Raw genomic sequence first — 19,371 nt, forward strand, 5'->3', positions numbered from 1 at the left:
TCTGGTGAAAGTGGCACAGCTAGTAGGTAATGGCGCTACAGCTAGAATCCAGGTTGTCCGTTTCCAGACGTTTCCAGATGAGGAGTCTGCTGAATGGACAGTGATGCCCCTCCCCCACCCCTTGGGGTTAAAGTTTCAGCCATGGGTCTGGCAATGGATTTAAATAGCCCTGTGGTCACCTTGGGATTAAAGTTTCAGCCATGGGTCTGGCAATGGATTTAAATAGCCCTGTGGTCAGGCCAGGATCTTCCCCAAGAAAGAGAGATGAAGGCTTTGGGTTATTTTAGAAAAGCACCCAGCTTTTAGATAAGTGAGGACAAGAAAAGTATTCTTTATAACTTACTACCCTCTAACTTTGGATTTTGGTTTCTTTTCCTCTTGACTTCTCCACTCAGAAAAGTTCTTTTTAAAAATTTCTAGTTCCTATTATGGTTCAGTGGTCACAAACCAGACTAGGTACATGGGGATGTGGGTTCAATCCTTGGCTTTGCTCAGTGGGTTAAGGATCCAGCATTGCCACGAGCTGTGGTATAGGTTGCAGGTATGGCTTGGATCCCGAGTTGCTGTGCCTGTGGTGTAGGCGGCTACAGCTCCACTTCTACCCCTAGCCTGGGAACTTCCATGTGCCGTGGGTGTGGCCCTAAAAAAAGACAAAAAAAAAAAAAAAAAAGAATGTTTCTAGATTTCCTCAGGTGAGTGGAGACAGATGCCATGGAAGGAAGAGGATCCTTGGAAGGGCTGGGAGTAGTGACTGTGACAGTGGCCATTTCAGGTCAGAATCCCAAGAGAAATCATAGAGCTGGGGCAGATGAGGTAGGGAGGGTGTATAGGAAAAATCTGGGAATAATGATGCCAGAGAGACTGGGTTTTCCTACCTCCCGTCTTTTCTTGAAGTCATGGTATGTCAGACCGAGAAGAAACCTTAGTGATTTCATGTCCCTCTTCTCATCTTTAGCAAATAAAGCATCAAACTCAGTGGGGTAAAGTAATTTCCTTAACATCTCTCAACGAGGAGGTGGTGGAGGGCCAACTGCAGCCTGTGTCTTCCGGCTCCTGACTTGCTTCAGTTACTGCTACAATTTACAATCCAGCTGCCTAACACTGGTCTAGTTCAGGATTTGGTAAAACTTACCTGTGGGGCCAAATCCTGCCAGCTCCATGTTTTGAAGATACAGTCTCACTGGGACATGGCTACATTCCTTTGTTTACATACGATCTATGGCTACTGTCCTGCAGCAACTACGGAGTGGAGTCGCTGAGACAGAAATCCTCAAGTGCTCACTAGTGGGCCCTGCACTGAAAACGTTTGCTGACCCTTGGCCTCGTCCTGGGACTGCCAGACTTTTTTTTTCAATTGATTTATTTTTCCATGCCTGGTGCTTCAGATACAATCATGTGCACCTTCCTTTTCCCCACTCCCATCTCCTACCCAAGCCTCTTGGCCCACCAGCCCATGACTTACATAAGACTTCGATGCGCTGCGAGGTGGACCTGTCAGCTCCCTTCAGAGATTCATGGTTCACAGAGCACACAATGTCTGCCCCATCATCCTCCTGGGTGACCTGGAAGGTGACTGAGCTGCTCACAGTGAAGGTTTTGCCATTGGGATCTTCCTGCACCCGGGTTGGTTCTCCTAGAGAGCAGAACAGACACACACACACACACACACACACACACACAGACACGGAGTGAGCCCTCACATGCAGAGACTGTGTGGGCCCCACTGTAGACATACAGATGGTGAGTCCCAACTTAGACAGACTTTGAAAGTTGTGAAATGGATATGTACACACAGGGAGGGATGGAGGCCCCAACACGCACACACACACACACACACACACACACGAGTGTACCCAGAATATCTGTCATTCTCCTTTCTTCTTCTACACCATGTCTTATGTGCACACACACAGACCTGCACAGCTGTCCCTCTCTCTCCCTCTCTCTCTCCTCTCTGCTGCCCCAGTACCACCGCCCCCCATCCCCCGCAAGGCAGGAGGACCTTACCGTGGAGCTCTTGGTCACCCTTCCTCCAGGTGAGCTGGGCTGCAGGTTTGCTTCCAGAAGATTGACAGTTGAGGGTGGTTGTATCCTTTTCCCGTAACGATGACTTGTAGCCAGTGATGATGGGCTTCTGTGGAATTCCTGCCATGGACAGGGGACGGCCAGGGTGGGAAGGAGAGGCCCCCTGAGGTCACACCTCAGCTCCCCCTGCTGAGACGGACTCTCTGGAGGGTGGGCTATCTAGGTTCTGTTTTGCTTTACGGTGGATAGAAGGCTAGAGAAACTACCTTTCTCTTTGATCTCCTCCCTGGGGGAGGGTGGGGGTAGCTGTGGTAGCGGGAAATTTACCAAACCTGAGACACAATACACGATCTACCGCCCCAAAGGACAAAGACTGGGGGTGGCCACAGACATGGTGTGAGGTTCGGGGAAGCAAAGAAGGAAATGGAAATACAAGATCGAGATGAGCTCATGCAAGCAACTGGGGTGCTGGGCTTGGAAATTATAACCATACCCTGCACACACTTCTCGTGCTTCCCTCACACAATCTTGGTAGGTAGGTGGAACAGACACCGTCATCCTTTTGTTAAAGGTTAGGAAATTCAGGCGCAAAGAGAGTGAGAGATTTGTCCCAGAGCAACAGTAGGTAAAAAGGAAAAGATTTGACCCCGGTGCTCTTTGCATTTCATTCCATTGTGATGGAAACGCAGGCTGAACTTTCTCGAAATGCTTGGAGACTTGCTTGGCTCTAGGCCACTTCAGGGGCCCCACTCGGGGAGAGGTGTTTGCAAGGAAGCACGCTGTGGAGACACTGGGGTTTGGGAGCCTCACCGAGCACAGTGACGAGGGACTTGGCAGTTCTCACGGGCATAGTGAAGATGGAGCAGGTGTATTCACCCTCGTCCGCCAGGGCCACGTTGCTGATGCTGATGCTGAGCTCATGGGGTGTAGATCTAACCAGCTGAATCCGATTATCTCGAAGGGCTGGGGGAAATGGGGAGAATTGGAAGCCAGCTTTTACTGGCGCCTTTCATCTTTATCTTCCAATCCCAGGCCCAGCTTCTTGGCGAGAAGGGGTCTGGTGCAGTTTGGGGCAGGGACAAAACAAAACAAAACAAAAAACTGCTCCCTGTGTCTGAGCAGTTGTTATTCTGCCACTTTCCCGGGCCATTGGGCTCAGCAGCCTCAGAGACACTCAGGAAAAGCAGGCTGGATTTGTGGGCTTCTTTGGGCAAGACATGGGGTAATGCTGACATCAGCTGTCTCTTAGGGCTCCTCTGGGTGAATCACTCCAGGACCCTACAGGTTCCTGCATGGCCTGGGTCAGAGCTGTAATAAAGCAGTTTCTCTGGGAGTTCCCACTGTGGCACAGCGGAAACAAATCCCACTGGTATCCATGAGGACTCGGGTTTGATCCCTGGCCTCGCTCAGTGGGTTAGAGATCCGGCGTTGCCATGAGCTGTGGTATAGGTCACAGACGCAGCTCAGATCCCGAGTTGCTGTGGCTGTGGTGTAGGTTAGCAACTGTAGCTCCGATTTGACCCCCATCCTGGGAGTTGCCGTATGCCGCAGGTGTGCCCCCCCAAAAAAAATGTCTCTGGAGCCAGTTGAGGAGCCCAAGGTCTGCTGCTTCCTCTCACAGCCTCTGGACTTCGGGACATTTCTCCTCAGCTCCATGGTCCCCCTCCCCGAGCCTACGGTTCCCACGGTGGCTCACGGGGCCCTACCTCTCTTCTCCCCGAAGTAGAGCGTCTGCTGGGCAGGGTTAGACCACTGCAGGGACGAGTCCTCATGCTCTTTCACTTGGCACTTGAGCACCACGGTGCCACCAGCCACCACTGTCTCATCTGATGTCCAGGGCTGACTGTCTGCAGGAGTAGGGCAGGGTGAGTTTCCTGAGGCCACGCCAGCCCTGCCACCCATTTCTGGGCCAAAGTCCACCTCATCTAATCAGACCATCCAAGGCCCGTGTCTCTGTCTTCTCCTAATGCGTGGCGGGGGGGAGGGGAGGGGAAGAGGGGTGGGGTGGGGTTGGGGAAGACAGACCTTACTGCTTCTAGCTTTGAATGCACAGAAAAACAGTCCCTGGTTGAACACCTGCTGAGTGAACTGATAGGGCTAGAGACATTTAAGGAATAAAGGCGCCCGGAATCCGTGCATACCACTCTACCACTCCGCGTGTATCTTTTCTGATAGAGTTCTACCAGGCACCTTTGAAAACACACATACAGATCTGTCATCCTGTTTTACCTTTCTGGCACCACCTGCATGTAAGAGCCAGAACAGGAGATGCGGCTGTGACTAATAATCCCCAAACTAAAAGCGAAGAAAAGGCCAAGCCAGCCCTTGGGTGGCACATTCATTTACACAAGAGGTAGCTGATAAAACTGCAAAATAAACAAACGAAAGAGATTAACAAAACAAAACAAAACAAAACAAAACGGAAACATTTTGACAGACTTTTCAATGCCTCCAACTATAACCTCCCTTCAATCATCAGCTCCCTTAACGTATTCCTTTCAGGATCAGTTCTACCCGCCTCCCAAATCAAGTCACAAACCAGAGTCACTCGCCTGATGTTGTTTTAAAGAATAAAGGATGAAAGTTTTCCTTTTGAAGGGATGGAAATAGGGTTTCTGAACCCTCTCTCCTTAGTCAAGTGAAAAAAAAAAAAAAAGAGAGAGAGAGGTTTCCCATCATGGCGCAGCGGAAACGAATCCGACTAGCAACCATGTGGTTTTGGGTTTGATCCCTGGCCTTGCTCAGTGGGTTAAGGATCGGGCGTTGCCATGAGCTGTGGTGCAGGTTGCAGACATGGCTCGGATCTGGAGCTGCTGTGGCTGTGGTATAGGCCGGTGGCTACAGCTCCAATTCGACCCCTAGCCTGGGAACCTCCATATGCTGCAGGTGTGGCCCCCAAAAGACAAAAAAAAATAAGGGGGGGGGGACTAATAAGGTACCTAAGCCATTTGAATTCCAAATGTGCCTTTTGGTCAGGCCCAGCTGTGAGCCCCTCAGATGGTGTGACGCTGGCTTCCTCCCTCCATCCAATATTGTTCCACGTTCCCCATGGCACAGATTCTGATTCCCAGTATTGATTCCCTCATCCTCAGGACTGACTTTCCATGACCTAATAGCACTGACCTCTGCAGAACTAAAATAAACAACACCCTCCAGCTCTGATTCCTGAACTAGCCACAAAATTTCTTCTAAATGGTTCCACGAGCATTGTCGTCTCTGATGAAGAAACCAAGAGACGTACTTCCTACATTCCCTAATTAAGCAATTTAAAGCAACCCCCACATTCCATGGGGCACTCACCTTATCCCCTGCCCTATCTGCTAATTTCCTTTTTTCTGGGTCACCAGCTCCATTTCTAAGGACACTTCAATGAGTGCTCCGGGCAGATAAAGGGTCTAAGAGTGAAGGTGGCTGGTGCTAGAGTTGATACCAAGTACCAGTGCTTCTGGGTGACTCTCCCCAAATTGGAAGCACGGAGACCGGCCTCTAGCTTTAGTGTTTAGAATCCTAAAACTTAAAAACTGACAGGGATCTTTGGGATCATGGAATCCAATTCCCTCGTTGTACAGATGTAGACCATGAGGCAATGGAGGTGAAGTGATTGCCTGAGATCACTCTACTGATGGGTGATTCCAGCCGGGACTAGAAACTTTCTGACTCTCCAGTGCAGTGTTCTTTTCACTGGAAAGCACCTCAAGTAATCATCTAACTTGAGACTTAAAACCACAATGTTGATATTAGTGAGCCAGAGACAGAGCTGGCTGGATCAACTTGGAAGTGACCTATTCCTTCCGCATCTCAATGAAAAGTTTGGGAAAACTTTCTTTTACTGCTAGCCATGTACCACTTCTTGACTAGTAATTCCATTGTCCCTGGTTCCCTTTGAGGAATTCTACCTCAATTGTGTCCTTCCAGAACCTCTTTATTCTGAGTAAGACACTCCTGCAGAATCATTTTATTTTTGGAAGAAGGGATGTAGGGGATACAGAGGTCTCTGTACTGGAGTAAGGGAAGGAGGAGTAGGCGCTGGAGAAGTTGGTGGTGTAGAACTAGGCACTAAAATGTCAAATGGAAAGGAAAAAGAGTTGTGTGGTAATGAGCGGAGTGAGTACATAGGTGGGGGGCAACATGAGTGGGAGACGATGTGAGGATGGCTGAGGGAACTGAGGGACATTGAGATGAGGGGGCCTGGATTCTCACCTTGACTGGCCAGCATGTCAGGGCTGCTCCAGACTGTGGAGCTGATGGCCTCGTCGAGTGAAGCCAGAGTTCCCAGCTCCAAATTCTGCTCCTGCCAGTAGCCTGGGGAGAGAGTCTCCATCAAGGATGAGCCCTACAGATAAGCTGCTATAGTTTGGGATCTGTACTTTCATTGCTGGGCATAAGGGGGGAGAGGACTGACTCCTATGAAAAGCAGGCTCACCAAGGTACCTAAGAGAAGACGGGTTTCTCACTAAGGGGAGAGATTAACCAGAGACCTGAAAACGGAAGTGAACTCCTTTTTCTAAGCGGTGAATTAAAGGAGGAGGCTAAGCTTTATCCAGCAATCATATAAAGTTAGCATCCACGGAGATCTTAGAGATCATCTGGTCCAGTTCTCCTAGTTCACATATGAGGACAAGGAAGCCCACAAAGGTTAAAAGTGACTTGGTGAAGGTCATACAGAAACATGAAAGATAGCCAGAGCCTTTCATTCTTGATCCAAGAATGAAACACCGTATTATCTACCAAAACAACGGCAGGTTTAATAATTAGAAAATACGTGCTCATTTAATCCTTTACATAAACCAGTTAAATAAGTACACTGGTATTATCATGTCTACCTTGCAAAGTCGGAACAGAATGAAGTGACTTGCCCAAGCCATACAAATAGAACTAAGGCTGGAAATTAAATGCCTGATTCCAAATCTAAAACCCTATTTGTTTCAAGGTGACGCCCCTAGCACTGAAGACAGAGACCACAGGTAGGGTTAAAAGTCGTCCCACGCCTTCCCAGATAGTTACCTTCTAGAGGGTCCTCAAATTCTCAAATTTTCCTCCGCCATCCTCAATCCCACTCACTATTTTAAGTCACTGACTCTGCTCCCTCCTCTGACACAACAAACGCCCAAGGCCGAGTCACCACCTTTTTTCCTGGTTGGTAGCTCCTAAACCCTTTTGTAAAGTACTGCAGCGTGTCGACCTCTCTCTTCCCAACTCAGTCTGAGAAGCGGAGGGACAAAGAAACCGTCCAGAGAATCGTCTCAGGCTTTCCCGTCGTAAACGCAGAAGTAGCCAATCATGTGCGCAAAATTCCGTGACGTCATCGGCTGCTGAGCAGAGTTCGGAGTTGCTACTTGTCCCGGGCCTGGACTCCAGGCAGAACTTCGCCAATTGTCCCAGCGCTCTGGCTGCCGAGCCAGCAGGGCAGCGGGTGGCAGAAGAAAGGCGAGAAGGGGGCGCTGGGGCCAAGGGGGATGGGCGGAGAGAAGCGGGGAGGGTACGGGGTGGCAGGGGTGCGAGACTAAGAAGAGAAGAGGCACACGGTCTTAGGTCCGGGAGAAAAGAAAGGGGACAAGGGAGAGAAGTGCGGAATCAAAGGGAAGGAGGGGCGTGGGAAGGGGGAGAGGTGGGGGAAGGGAGGGGGTTTTAGAAAGAGTCAGAGCCTCCGGATAGGGCTGTAAGATAGCTTCAGAGGTACACTGGCCTTCAAGGAGACGCCTTCCCTCTCCTCTGTTCCTCACAGACATTTCCAGGAGGTTTAGAGAAATGACTCTGTTCTGGATCAGGAGAAGCTCTAATGCCCAAATGCGGAGGAGGAGTAAAGCAGAAAAATAATAATAATAAAAAAATATATATATAACAGGTAGAGGTAGGCAGGAAAGGGAAAAAGGAAAGTGCTTATGAAGAGAAACAGGGAGATGAGGATGGAAGAAAAGGCGGCCAGGAAGAGGGCAAGGGCGCCCAGATCCAAAGGAGACTCTCCCTGGGTGCCAGGCCCTCACCTTGCGTACTGCCTTCTGGACATCAAGGATGGAGGCAACCGGAAGTTGGTGAGTGTTTCCTGGTATTTTCCAGGTCTTGTGTTTGTGGGTGCTTCAGCACCCAGTGGGGAGCCACACTGGTTGTGCTGCAGCTTGGGATGGTGGGAGGACAGGGAGAAACCAGAGAGGGGTCAGTGCTCAACCCCACAGTATTGGTACCCAGTGCACAGAGGATGCACTAAATAAGCTTTTGCTCAAATGGAGAAAATAGCCATCGCCTACGTTGGCATAGGGCTTTCAGTTTGCAGTGGATTTTCAACCGTGAATTCATTTCATGTCAAAACAATCTTGAGGGAGAGGCAGCCAGCTAGAATCACTTTTTAGAGATGAGGTTTAGAGAGGTTCAGTGACTTACCTAAAGGCACACAAATAGCACACCCCTCAAGGATCCTTTCTCTCCCTGGTGGTGCTCTCAAAGCTTTTTCAACAGCCCCTGTTTCTTACAGCATTTCAGCCCATTGTGTTGCAATTTACTTGTTTAGCTATCAGCCTCCTCATCGAAACTTTGAGTTGGTGAAGAGCGGGAGCCTTCTCTTACTCATCTTTGTATCTTCAGCACTTAGCCCATAGTGGATTCTTGGTACATTTAATTGACTCTGGTAATTCATTCTGTCACAACTGGCACTGTGCTATGTCCATTCTTTACTCAGGCAGTGTGTATTCTGTCCAAGCAGCATGGATTTTTGTCTTCATTCTCTTGCTTTTTATTTCATGTGTGCTGTTTTCTGCCTTCTCCTCAGTTGCTTTTCTCCTTGCTTACATTCCTTTCATCCTTCCCCTCCTCCTGCATTTTGATGGCATTTATTTTTTCTGCATGGGATGAATGAGTGAAATGATGACACGGGTCATTCAAACCATACTGAATTGTTTAGATGAAGGGACTGATAATGAAACAAATAATCTCCAATAAATCGCATATTTGGGATATGCTTGATATCTTGTCTCCGTAGGTTTACAAATTACTAACTCTGGTTTGTTGTGTTTTAAGAAACTGATTAAGAAATAGCTGTGTGTGTGTTTTCTTCCCCTGTGCTGGGGGGTGAGATTTTCCCCTCTAATTTTACAATGTGCTCATGATCTCATGTCTCCTCTCGAGAACTGTCTATTAATATGCCTGAAAGTTTTCTTGCAGTTTTTATAAAATTGTACATCTGTAATGATACATTCTGAATAGCCACTCCCCTGAGAGCAGATGAGTGATTATAATGTTATTCACAGAAACACGGATAAGTGGCAGAAACTGTCACCTGGATTGTGAAAGGCTAGTGTTTGTTCTTTGGATTTAGATCACGCCAATCGTTTACGACATCTGCATAAACTCCCTCAAAGGATTCAGATGGGAAAGGAAAACTCAAGAGTGCTCTGAACAGGTGGCATGCACTTTGAAGTAGAAACAGTGACAATTCTGCTCAGGCAGGGTCATTGGAAGGAAATGCAGACCACGAGACCATTAGTAAAAGGGAAGCCCAGGTTATTCACGTAGAAAAACAGATAAAGAAAGCTCAAGTCATATGGGTACTATTGTTTTCCTGCTTAGAAACCTTCACTGACATCTCATTGTCTGCAGATAATATCCAGACCTATTAGCCTGGCTTACAGGGTTCTGTGTAGTCTGATGCCTTTCAGCTTTTTCTTTTCTTTTCGTCTTTTTAGGGCCGCACCAGTGGCATATGGAGGTTCCCAGGCTAGGAGTTGAATCGGAGCTGTAGCCACTGGCCTCTGTCACAGCCACAGCAGCTCAGGATCCAAGCTGCATCTGCAACCTATATCACAGCTCAGGGCAATGCCAGATCCTTAACCCACTGAGCGAGGCCAGGGATCAAACCTGCATCCTCATGGTTACGAGTCAGATTCGGTTCCGCTGAGCCACAATAGGAATTCCAGCTTTGTCTTTTCTTTACCTCACTCACCCAATATCCCAGACATAGGATACTATTTGGAGTCCTTTCTATAAACGCTTTGCTTTCCTGTGTACATTCCTTTTCCCACAGCCACTCTGGCAATAATGCCTTTCACCTGTCTTCACACATTGAGGCCCTATCCAAAGCCTACTTTTTGTGGCACTTCCTTCAGGAAGTCTTCCCTGGTTGCCTCAGGTGAAAATAATTTTTGATTTTTTTTTTTTTGAGTTGCAACACTTGATTGCTTTCCTTAAATTAGGCATTGCTCTACTTTTTTCTGCAGGTATATCTTCCCTCCTAAATTATGACGATTCTGCAGGTAGGGTCGATAGCTGTCCCATCTCTGTATATAGTACCAGCCCTGATATGGCATATAGTACTTCGGATGTGCTTAATAACTATTTATTTAGTAAGTGAATTGAAGATGCTGAGCATCTTAAATTGTGAGAACCAGGTTCAACATCTGCCAGTGAAGAGGAAATAGCAAACCAAACAGAATAGGAAGAAATGGGGCAAGGAAGAGGGTAGCTAATCCAGAGGCTGCAGCTCTAGAAGATGGAGAGGGGAATCGGTATTTATTGATTATCTTCTGTGTGTCGAGATCCAAGCTAAGGGCTCTATATTCATTATTCCAGAATAGCATTTTAATAGATATTATGATGCACATGTTAAGGATGAGTTAACGAAGACTCACAGAAAGTTAAGGAACTTATCTATATGATGCAACCAATAAGTGCTGGGATAGGGCAGCCTTTAAACCTGACCTCTCTGATCAGAAAGCCCAGACTTCCTGCACATCTTCATTTGACTGCCTCCCTTCGCAGAAGCATGTGCTCTGGGTGGGTGGTGGGGGCGGAGGGGCAGAGGTTATAGGTGGAAAGACTCCTTCCTGCATTGTGGGCCAAGGGTTGCTCACCCAAACAATATTTACAACACTCACCTGCAACCCATGATAAAATAACAGTGTAGCAAGTTGGAAAGTGGTGCTTGTGGTGGTGGCGTGATTCGTACCCACTGAATTACATTTTTAATTGGATTTCTTAGTGCGTCTTCATCTATACCTTTTGGGGGCTATTTTATGCACCCCAAAGAGCCTTACAATTTGGCTAACCAAGCAATATATGTGTTTGGTTAAAACTAAAAGAAGCCCCTCACGTTTTCATAACATTCTAGGACCAAGGCTAAAAATCAAGATGGTCTTCTTGTTTGCTTTCAGTTGTCTGGGGGTGTTTCTTAATCCCTAGTTTATTTACCCATGGGTTCTAGTATCTTTATGACTCCCAGCCTTTTAAAGGACAGAGTATCCCTTTCATCCGCTGATTTCCTCTTGAGGGATTATTCCTATTAAGAGTAACAGAGGTGGGAACTGGAGACTTACAAACGTGCCTCTTGAAAGCATATGTTGGCACATGTGATTCCGTTTTTCATCCATAGTACGGCACACACCCCCCCCCCACAGTAACTGTTAAATAAATATTTATTGGATAAATAGGTGAGTAACTCAAATGAATAAAAATGGATCATGCCTCCAATTTAAGTGGCGCCGGTAGGAAAGTCTGTATGCTGGTGTAACCCCTGACTGCTTGGTTTATGTGTCTTCCCTGCCCTGTAGGTTTTGGGAATCTACAGTGCCTTGGCCTGAGGGCCATGTGCAGGGTCACAGGTACATATTTGAGGTGGTGGGACAAGGAGGCAGTGTGCCCTTGCCGAACTGCTGCCGGCCCTGCCAGTGCTTGGGTCCAGAGCTCCACTTCCCAGATTACAGAGAACACCAGCTCCCCGAGTAGGAGTTGATGGTGATGGTGATGGTGATGATGATGACTCAGCATTTCTCTAACTCCAGAGTTAAAAATACTCTTCATCCCAGCCTACTTGTTATTCCTCACGACTACCATGACAGGTGGGTGGAGGAGTGTTATCGCCAAGGGAAAAACACACTGGGGGCTGTGGCCCAGAATGCCGAAGGGACCCACTTTTAGAAGGGCTTACCACCCCCAGTGCTGGGCTCCTTGGCCAGGTGATGTCACTCTGATTCTTCCCTGACCCTTAGCTGCAGAGTGAGTTCTTGTCTGTATTTAGAGCACATACTGAAGAGAATGGCCATAGCCAAATCAGAATCAGAACTCAGCCCCTGGAACTTTTCTCTGTGCTCAGAGTTACGTTTTCCTTTAACAGTGAAGGCTGGCTTTCTGCATTTGGAGGGAGGTGAGCCAGTTCCATCTGAGGCCTGACTTAAGCAATAACTGCAAGATTTGAGAAGGGAGTTATTTTGACTTGGAGTGACTTCAGAGCACAACACAAAGATCACAAAGGACTCTCTTTACACTTCATTTTCTACGATTGCTCTTGGGCTGCCAGGAATGACACTCCTACTGAGGTCACTGCATAGTTTCCTAGTCTAAGATCCTGAGGGCAAGGCTGTCAGAATCTTCTCTCGCTTCCCGCTCTGCAATCCTTTCTGACTTGGTCTTCCTCTAAGTTCCTAGTTCCCTTCTATTCCCAATATTACGGTGCAGTCGGACCAAAGCAAGCCAGGGCCCTAGAGGTAGGAGTTGTGGGTCACCTGGGCTTGTCTGTCTTTTCAGGTGCACTGACTTCTCCTCCTGTTGCTCCTCCAGGCAGGCTCCTGTCCCCTCACGGGCAGCGGGAGCCCCTAAAGGATCGCCTTGCTTAGCTCATATATGCTCCAGCTCACATCCACTTCAGAACCTCAGAGCTCAGTCACGCTTCAGCTGCCTGCCTTTCCGATCCTGGCCTTCTCTCCAGATCGCTGCCCCCCTTTCTGGCTGGGCTGCTGAGCCCTTCCTTGTTGCTTCCCGCCATCATTGCTGTGGCTGTCTGCTTTTTCCTCCTGGAGGCTTGTTTATCTACTTTCCCTCTGGCTCCCAATAGCCTCTTGGGCCTTAAGTCACTGCTTTCTGGGGCATTGCTTTGCTCTCCCACGAGGCATACAGTGAAGCTGGATTGGTGAATAGGTGGGGAACAGAACCTTCACTATAACAAGTGCCTCATATGCTGATTAGCCCTGTAGCTTGGTAAAGTGTGGCCAAGATTTGCAGAACCAGGGATCCTATTCTGTTAGAGGAGCCAAGAGATTTAGGTTTGGAAGGGACAAATCTGGCCTCAAACAGGTTTATTATTGGTTCCATCCTAAGCAGCTGTTGAAAATGAAAGGCTTTGTTTCTTGGGCTTAGAGTGATATGGAGCTTAGCTTTTCCAGGCTGAATGAGGAGGAGAGACTCTTAAGGGTAGTTGTCCGGCCTTCTGTGGTGGGAGCGAGGGTGCAGATAAAACAAAAGCTTATCTTGGTGTTAACCCTCTTGTCATTGAAAACAAACAAATCTCCACAAACATAATTATTCCACATGTTTTCCCATATCCAAATGTTTGAAAAAAAGTATCCACGTTTAAGGTATCATGAATATTTGAATATTTGATCTGTTTGTAGTCAATTTACATGTCTGGTCGTTTTCTGCTGACCCCTAATGGCCAGAGGTGGTTATTCCTAAAACCTTTTGGAGTCGGCCAGATAGGGATAGAACTCATGTCCTTTCTGACCCCCTATTACCAAAGGCCAGTAACTCTCCACCCTCTCTTTTGGCACCTCATTCTTCCCCAAATATTTCCCCCTCTCTGATTCTTAGGAGCATAGACTTTTCGAGTTGACAAGAATCCTACGAAGCATCTAAGGCAACCTTTCCATTTCAAAGAACCATCAGAGAGGCTTAGAAACTTCCCTACGGTCACACAGGCAGCTCGTGGGAGCTGCAATTTTAACCTCAGTCTGCTGTTCTCATCTTCATTTGATAGCAGTCCTGTGAACTAGCTATTTTGGAAGTGAGTTGCCGTTTAGTGAGATTTTTCTTCCAGTGACGTCCACTATTCCTGCTTCCCATCCCCCCATGCATTGTAGTCAGGAACCCCAGGACCCTAGACCTCAAGGGAAGTAACTTTACTAAATGCTGGACAGGCTAGGGAAGTTGGGGTGAAATGAGGAAGGACTCCCCGAAGGTGCAAAAATGGCACCTTTCCAAACTTTAGGATCTTCTTGGCAGATTCAGGTTCTCACAGAAGAGAAAGCCAAGAGGCAGAAGCCTCTTCCATGCCCTTCAGAGTTAAAAGGGTGATGAGGAGGACAGGCCGTGTGTATGTGTGCGTGCCGGCACCTGCGTGGTGGAGAGCTGGAGGATGCTAGCCTGCCGGTGAAGTGGGAGACAGAGACTAGAAGAGAGAAGAAAAAAAAGCAGAGGAGCTTGTCCTATTCTTGAGCGAGTGAGAGAAAAAATCTGGAGGCAGAAGTGGGCTTGCAGTAGGCTGGGGCGGGGTGTGGGGGGGTGCCTCAGAGACTTAGTTAAGATTCTGAGGAGCAGAGACTGGGAAGTGGGTGGCAGAGAAGGAGGTGGGGACAGCTGTTGCTTTGATTTGCTATTGAGTCAGTGTTCTCGGTGCATTAGCACTGGGAGGGAGCCCCAGGCTGGCCCCCAACAAAAACAAGCCCCTGGGGAGCCAATACTGTGTTGTAGCAAGAACTGCAGTTGGGAGACAGTAAGGAAGGGGATCTAATCCTGAAAGAGCCCCTTCCGAGCCTTAGCTCCTGTCTTCTAGGGCTGAGCTGTGTGCTTCAGACAAGTGTCTAGTGTTCTGTACTGAGCCACTAGGTGGGGGGCTATGCGACAGAGGAGAGGGACAGAGGGACAGAGCTGCTGGGAGAGCTCTGACTTTCATCAGCTGTTTCTCAAGTTAAGTCCCTAAGGCCAGGCATGAAGTCATGCCAGCTGATGACAGCCCTGAGCCATTTTAGAAGTGTCCTTTTACCTCCATCTCCCCATTCCCTTCCCACCTTGCTCACATGCTCAGAAATCCGGACAGGCATGACCCGGGGGTCTACATTCTAATGCAATAGAGAGTCAGGAGGCCAGACTTTGAACTCTTAGACATTCCTGGAACCAAGTGCAGGCACGTTATACCTCTTCCCTGAATCTCTCTAGCTGCTTTCACACGGATATAATAGAACTAGGGGGAAAAAAAATCACCCCATCTTAGGAAAGTACTTAGGAAAGGAAACATAATAGACTCAGTGTGGAGTAAATGAAAGCATGATTCAGTTTAGCTCATTGGAAAAATATGTTTAGCTATGAGAAAACAGGGACTGGGAATGGGCAGGAAAGCCCAGGGACATCAGGGAGAAGTATAGAACAGAGTCCCCAAGGACCAGAAGTCTCCATCCTGCTTCCAAAGCCTTGCTCCTACCTCCCAAGGCCTCAGTATCTGTTTGAGTGCCTGGATGAGTTCCCTTGCTCAACAGCCTCTCTCTTCTCCTCCTGTGCCTTTTAACGTCGCACTTTAGGTATTTCAGGCTGATGGCTTGGTGTGGTGGGATAACAATGCTGTGCCGAAGTTTAATTTGTTAGAAGTCAGGCAAGAAAGCATTCGTCTCTGCTGGCTCTCATTTTACTGACTTGTTTTTACGCTTTCCCTTCACTAGGTGATCGGAGTCAGGGTGTGGATGACAGGTTCAGGGCCGTGATTGGGAGCATCACGTGGAGAAAAAAGGTGTTCTGTTCTACACACCCACACTCCTCTGGGTTCCCCTCTTTCTCCATTCTGAGCTCAGATTCAGTCGCTTCCCTCCACTTTTCTCACCTAAAAATGTATTTTTTTCCCCCAGCAAGTGGCACATTATTCAATTCGCGTTACTTTGTGCCTTCCTGAGAATTTAACTCTTCTCTGAAACAGACACGGTCTTCCACGTCTACAGACCGCACAGTCCTCTGAATGCCAAACACTTCTGCTCTGACCCAAAGATTTCCTCCCCGCCTCAAACCTTCACTGAGTGTCTCTTCTTCAGTGTGGATATACATTCAGTTGTGTCCCTCAAGATGCATATTTATTCTAACCTGGCTATCCCCTTTTTCTCCTTCTGAATGTGTCTCTCAACACACTCATGACACACTACAATGTTCACATCTGTTTTCATTTCTTTTCCAGCTTTTCTTGACCCAGATACGGAGCCCTTTTCATAAGCCTGTTATTAATCAGAACCCCTTGGTTCCAGAAAACCATATGGTTTAAACTCCGAGACTCTCCCCAAAGCAGAATTCAGGCTCGCTCTCTCTCCTGCTCCAACTCTCCAGGAGAGGGCCAGAATCCTCTTCTCCCCAGGGCTGAGGCTCCGTCCATCTGTCACTGACATTGGACTCCAGGGCTTGGAAACCAGAAGAGAGTTGGCATTAAGCGACCGTTGAGGATAAATGAGAATGTGGGAGGCCAGTGGGCTTAGTGATGGTGGTTTTTGTGTTTGAGATTAGAGGATGGAGATGAGGGGAGGGTATAGATGTTGTGTGGAAAGATCTCATCTTTAAGGACTAGAGCAAGAACTGGTACGAACAAGTGAGCACAGTTGTCTCACTGTTATTTTTGCCTTTGCAGAGGTACAAGTGATTAGAAGCAGATGGTAAAACGGCCCCTCGTTTTATGATAATGAAAGCACTTGGCTCCAGGCTCTTCAAAGGCTGACCTAGGTAGGCCAGGCTAAGTCTCAAGTTACTTGTCATCAGTGTATTTATTAAACTCTTTCTAGGTTTCCAGGAGGTATTGGGCATGTAAGTCAGAGACCCAGTAAACCAGTTTTGGAGGTTTTTCCCTGTCTGAGGTTTTGGCTGGAATTCTGGAATCAAAATCGGAAGCAAAGAGCCAGGTCCCAGATGAACAAAGAACCTCAGAAACAAGGACTGCACATACCCAGTGAAATCTGGTATTGCAAGTACTGGTTCTCCATTCTGCCCTGCTAGTATCTGGGGCTACATGAAGAAAGTGAGAGCTAAGTAATGGCCAGCCTAGAGATGAATGGCTGAGATACCAGCCTTCCTTCTCTTTTCTTTTTCCCTAGGGTGGGGTGATGCATCTGACCTTTCTGACCCTGAACTGGAAGTAAATGAGCCAAAGGTGCTTATAATTAGCAATCAATACACAATTAGTGTAGGTCTAGCTGGGGTAAGGAAAAATAAATCCTTAGAGAAAACAGTGTTTTAGTTCTTTATATTATTTAGTTTTCTTACCATTCTCCTAGAGACCTCCAAGAGATAGTGAGAGATGACAGGGTTAAAGAATCCCAGAGGTAAGAGCTCACATAGAAGAATGATACGTATCTTGGAAAAAAGGTTGGAATCTCTGCATTAGGATCCTTTCAGAAACATGTCTGCTCTTTATGAGAATAAGGGGCTCAGGGAGATGAGTAGATGGGAGCTACTCCAGCTGTTACCATAACCCTAATTCTGTCTTCCTGAAGGCTCACTCATGGAGATAAATCACTTCCATTACTTGTCCTTGAGGGATGAAGTTTCTCCTTGTTTCAAATAAGGAAATGGAAGAGGTGTTTTGGAAGTTAATTCTGGAAACCTGTCTCCCCAGCCTCACTCCGGTGTAGGTCATTCATAAGTGTTACCGCCTATATGAACTATTATGCAAAATTGACATAGGGAAATCAGCATTTAGGGGAAGAGAAGCTTGTAGCTCTGATACGATGGGAGGAACAGGCTGTCTAGTCTCAGACTGGCAGGGGCTGAGCATTCTCGGCTCCTTGCCGCACTTGACGTCATCAGTTTATTGGCAGATACCCCAAAAGAGTAGCAGAGTCCAGTTTAAAGATGCATCTCCTGAGATGTGGCCAAGGACTTGGACTCTGGGATAGGACGGTTATATTTAAGGCCATTTATTCTGTACAAGATGGTTATAGTGATGAGGAACATGAGTCAGGGGTTTGATATTTGTTTTCTGTGCCTCTCATATATTGAATTCCTCTATTATCTGTTCTGATAACCCATCACTACATATTGTCTTTATGTTTACTGCTAAGGGTGAGGGGAAAGGGACAGGATAATTAGAGTTCGTTGTCAGGCTCAGAGTGGTGTTAAGAGGTGCACACTCTTAAACTGAGTAGGACTCAGTTTGCATTCCACACTTATAGTGTATATGTGGTTACTGTAGATGAGCAATGCTGTCTCAGTCTAAACCACGACTATTTGTAGTTCTGTTTTAAATCTGTGAGTCCATGTATGGCAAAACACTTGATCCTTCTGAGGCCATTTGAGGTCACTCTAGGTCCTAGTCTCCTGAACATCGCAAATGACACTTTCAACCTCAAAACTATTGGCTCTTTTTGTCCCTTTCCCATAGGTGATGAGGTGGTTGTGAGGACTCTCCAGAGCTGATCTCCAGGTCTTGTCCCCCTCTTCCTGGTGGAGCAGGTCAGGGGTCATGGCCGAGATCATATGTGTGTTTATAGTAGAAGGAGGGAAATTCCAACCCTGTTCTGAGGGCTGCACTGTGGAGAGTAAAGAGATTAGGAAGCTTGGAGGGAGAGCAGGACCACGGAGAGCAGCAAGAAGAGCCTGGAGTGTCCCCGTCAGGGGCTAGCACCATGGAGAGCTCAAAGCACCTGTGGTTTGTTCTACAAAGAACAGGGGAACAGAGATCACAGGCTAAGGCATCTCCAAACAATCAAACCCCAAAGCAGACATCAGTAGACATCAGGGCTTCTGTTAGGATCACGCTGTACCCATCCCTTGCTCTCAAAGGCCTCCTGAATACTTCGTTTGAACCTGCCACACATACGACCAAGAGATTGTGCTAAAAAGTGAGGACTGCCACCAGACTGGTCAACACGAGCCCCGGTAATTATGAAAATGACCCAGGTATCAGTGGTGGTAGAGGGGATGTTGATTTGCTACAACCAATTATGAAAGACATTAACAGTATCTTTTAATATAAGAAACCGTGCCACAAAGCCTGTGTCCCTGCAGAGACGCTAGGCATGAGGAAGCCAAAACGTGTATTACAATCAGATAGGGTACGAGCTGTATCAGGGTCCAAGTGCTCTAAGGCATCCCAAATTGCCGTGAATAGTCCAGTCTTGATCATGGATCATGGGATGGATTATGCCTCTTAAAAAGGGTATTGTCCTCAGGACTTAGAGGCCTCTGTGTAAGTTGGGAAATCTGGCCACTCTCCTTAGACTTGGGGGACATTTTGATAAAGGAACAGATCATTCTCTCTTTTAGTACTTGTTGCTTCAGTGAAGAATACGTAGCTTGCTGAGTTTCTATTTTGTAAAACTCTCAGCAGCTTCATGTGTTCGAGACTCCTGACATGGCTTCTCAGTGCTAGAATGGATGGATCTCCTTGTTATAAGAGGCTCGGATTGGGTTTTTACTTGGGTTATGAAACACCTGAGCATCAGCTGGTTCTGACCTTGTAAAGAATCATCTCTACTGCTGATCCTAGAAGAAGAGGCAGGTCTTTGGCCCCCAGAGACTTGTTCTTCTCTGTTTTACATCTGCACGGAGCATTTGCTGGTAATCTGACTGAGTTCTGAGAGACTCGGATCTTTTTCTGATGGCTTGCTTTTCCAGGCTCTTTTTCTG

At 47.4% G+C, this 19,371-nt stretch overlaps 1 protein-coding gene across 2 annotated transcripts in view; it reads right to left on the minus strand.

The window, feature by feature from the left end:
* Positions 1–19,371, minus strand: part of CADM3 (cell adhesion molecule 3) — a 32,769-nt gene that overhangs the window by 8,547 nt on the left and 4,851 nt on the right. The window contains exons 2-6 of one of the 2 annotated variants that reach the window (XM_001929177.8): positions 6,226–6,327; positions 3,732–3,872; positions 2,836–2,988; positions 2,008–2,145; positions 1,463–1,633 (exon numbers count right to left, since the gene is read on the minus strand). In XM_001929177.8, coding sequence (XP_001929212.4) covers positions 1,463–1,633; positions 2,008–2,145; positions 2,836–2,988; positions 3,732–3,872; positions 6,226–6,327 — 705 coding nt within the window. The remainder of the gene's footprint in view (positions 1–1,462; positions 1,634–2,007; positions 2,146–2,835; positions 2,989–3,731; positions 3,873–6,225; positions 6,328–19,371) is intronic. The other variant, XM_003481427.5, reaches the window with a different exon arrangement.

This window comes from Sus scrofa, chromosome 4, assembly GCF_054392235.1.
Source record: "Sus scrofa isolate SSC_HxYL_T2T_F1_AM1 chromosome 4, Sscrofa_HxYL_maternal_Yorkshire_Landrace_v2.0, whole genome shotgun sequence".
Classification (NCBI taxonomy): domain Eukaryota; kingdom Metazoa; phylum Chordata; class Mammalia; order Artiodactyla; family Suidae; genus Sus; species Sus scrofa.